The following is a 2,501-nucleotide window of genomic DNA, read 5'->3' as shown; positions in this document are numbered from 1 at the left end:
CTTTCTCGTCCCCCCTCTCTCTCTCTCTCTCGAGATATAAATCTTGTTATAACACATATATTTATATTTGTTTGCCACCCACGCACAGGACAAACCTGGCTATCAACCGTCAGACAAGGATGCTGGCCAACATGACTTTGTCCGACTGTTACGAGACCGAGTCGAATCTCAGCCGAAGACACAGAGACGAGATCATGCTGGCTAGTGCTAAATATAATCTCGCCAGGTTCTTTCGCTTTTTTGGCTTGCTAGAGCGGGAACTTGACAGTGCCCGATTGTTTGGGGCAACTTTTGATGGTATCAACTTTCATTTGGAAACCTTTCAGCAGGAGCCAACCGTAGCAGACAGCACGCTTAGTACCCTGACTGACTTCGAAAAAGAAGAAATTCTGAGACTGAATTATCTCGATGTTCGATTACTCGAGTTTGCGAGAGCTCTTTTTGCAGAAAGATTAAAAAATGCCCAACTGCATGTTTGAATAGAAATTATTATATAAATCCTTTTTAAGCACGAAGCAATATATTATATTAGTATACTGCTCTGTCGATGCATCAGGACAGAAGATCAATTACCTTGATGCTCGATAGCTTGAGTTTACGAGAGCTCTTTCCGCAGCGGGAATAAAATGGCCGAACTACAGGTTTGAATGGAAATGATTTTATTAATCCTTTTCATACACTAAGCAATATATTACAATAATATTTTATCATCACCCTGGTGATGCTTCAAGTTGACAATCATTACTAAGAATTACGATGCCTCGGACTCCAATCGTTGCCAAAAGGTTTTTGTGGTAACTGCCACAGACAAAGACAATCAACGACAACTCAGTTGGTATCGGGCAAAGACTTCTGTGAGTGAACTGACTTGGAACATCAGTTTTTTCTGGGGGGAGTTTTCATGGAGTCCCACTCACTTCTTTTTAGTTTTAGTAGAAGTTCTACGGCACTTGCAACACAATAAGGTCATATAATGGCCGAAGATTAGATGTTACAAGAGAGTGACATACACGTGAAATGGAGGAGAGATAAGGACGATAGATGTATGATAGAAAGAAGGACCAAAACCACACCAGAAGACCCGCCAGCCACCCTCTCCCACTCCCTTCTACCAGAGACTAACGTCAATATTGGATGCCCGGGGTTCTGAAAGAAGCGCTGTGCTGGATCGTCATGAGATCTCTATCCCATCTGTGAGGGATCTCTGCAGATCTCTGCTTGTTCCTTGTTGCGATGTTTCTTGCTGCAAATCTTCTTGATTGCTTCTACGCCCATCGTTTTCCAGGGGTCCATTTGCAGAGGTTTGTTCAAGGATTATTTAATGACAACTTACCGTGATCAGGTTTTGGCAAACCAAGCTGTAACTGTCCAAACTTTAGAAAAATTCTTGTTGTTGACCAATTGGATTAACAGCTACCCGAGGACATCTTTTTGTGTTTATTCATGAGGCTATATGTATGATTGCTTGGTTTGCGTGCTTCCTTATTTTGCCTGTTTGTGTGAAATTACGGTACTTTATTTGGTACATTTTATACCATTGTGCTCGATACTGCTTTATTAGCAGTGATTCTATTTAAGCATACCATCGTTCTCTTGAATTTGGAGTCCCCCAGGAACCTGTACTAAACCCAAGTTTCTATGTTTTATATACCCAGCCTCTTGGAGATCATATCAGACATCACCAAGTTATGCCATTCTATAAAAATGTATGCTAATATACACAATTGCACAGATCTGTTAGACCAAACCAGTATTCATTCTTTATTGGCGATGTGGAAAAATATTATATCGAGACTGTCAAAAACTGGAAAGAAAAAAGGAAACTGCGAGAGAACGACGGACAGACAAAAATAATTCCATGTTCCGCAAGTTCAAAGTTGAGTTGTCTCGAGGCAAGCATATAATTTATATAGAAATTGATTGATCTGACTTTTACTAATACAACTTTTTAAAAAGCCTTTGTGTGTATTTAGACCAAGAGCTGTTCATAAGAAACCATATAATCTCCTTGGCAAAATTTCAGAAAAAAATGGTCGGTTGAAACATTAACTTCACATCAGCGAGAAAAAATCACTAACATCAGCGTTTATTCTATCTCGACTAGACTTCATCAATAATATTACTTTCAGCAGGCTTACGCGTATAATAAATCCACAAACCGCAATGCACTCAAAACAACGCGGTTAGAAATTAGTATCCTGCCACTAAGGAACTCTTAACATGAGCATAATAAGAATTATAACACCGTTACTAAAAGAGCTCCATTGTTACCCGTAAAAGCAAGTATTCATTATAACCTGGTATTACTGTGTTTCAAAGCTGTATGATCAATTGCCCACCTTATACTATTATCAAAAACGTTCCTGTCTCTTACCATCCATCAAGATGTCTACGATCATCTTTGTATAAACCAGTTTCCAATACCACGAGGACATCTCAAGAAATACGGTGAAAGGGTTTTCTCATTCTCTAGCCCATGCGTGTTGTCTATTATAGCCGCC

General features: G+C 39.6%; 1 protein-coding gene across 1 annotated transcript in view; it reads left to right on the top strand.

The window, feature by feature from the left end:
- LOC101845569 (heparan-sulfate 6-O-sulfotransferase 2) overlaps window positions 1-639 on the top strand; it is a 15,671-nt gene extending 15,032 nt beyond the window's left edge. Inside the window, exon 6 of the mRNA XM_005104189.3 lies at window positions 89-639. Coding sequence (XP_005104246.1) covers window positions 89-479 — 391 coding nt within the window. The 3' untranslated portion in view covers window positions 480-639. The remainder of the gene's footprint in view (window positions 1-88) is intronic.
- Window positions 640-2,501: the final 1,862 nt, after the last annotated feature.

Source organism: Aplysia californica, unplaced genomic scaffold (genome assembly GCF_000002075.1).
Source record: "Aplysia californica isolate F4 #8 unplaced genomic scaffold, AplCal3.0 scaffold00408, whole genome shotgun sequence".
NCBI classification, from domain to species: Eukaryota; Metazoa; Mollusca; class Gastropoda; order Aplysiida; family Aplysiidae; genus Aplysia; species Aplysia californica.
Note: the sequence above shows the minus strand (reverse complement) of the source record. Positions and strands in the feature narration are given on the sequence as shown.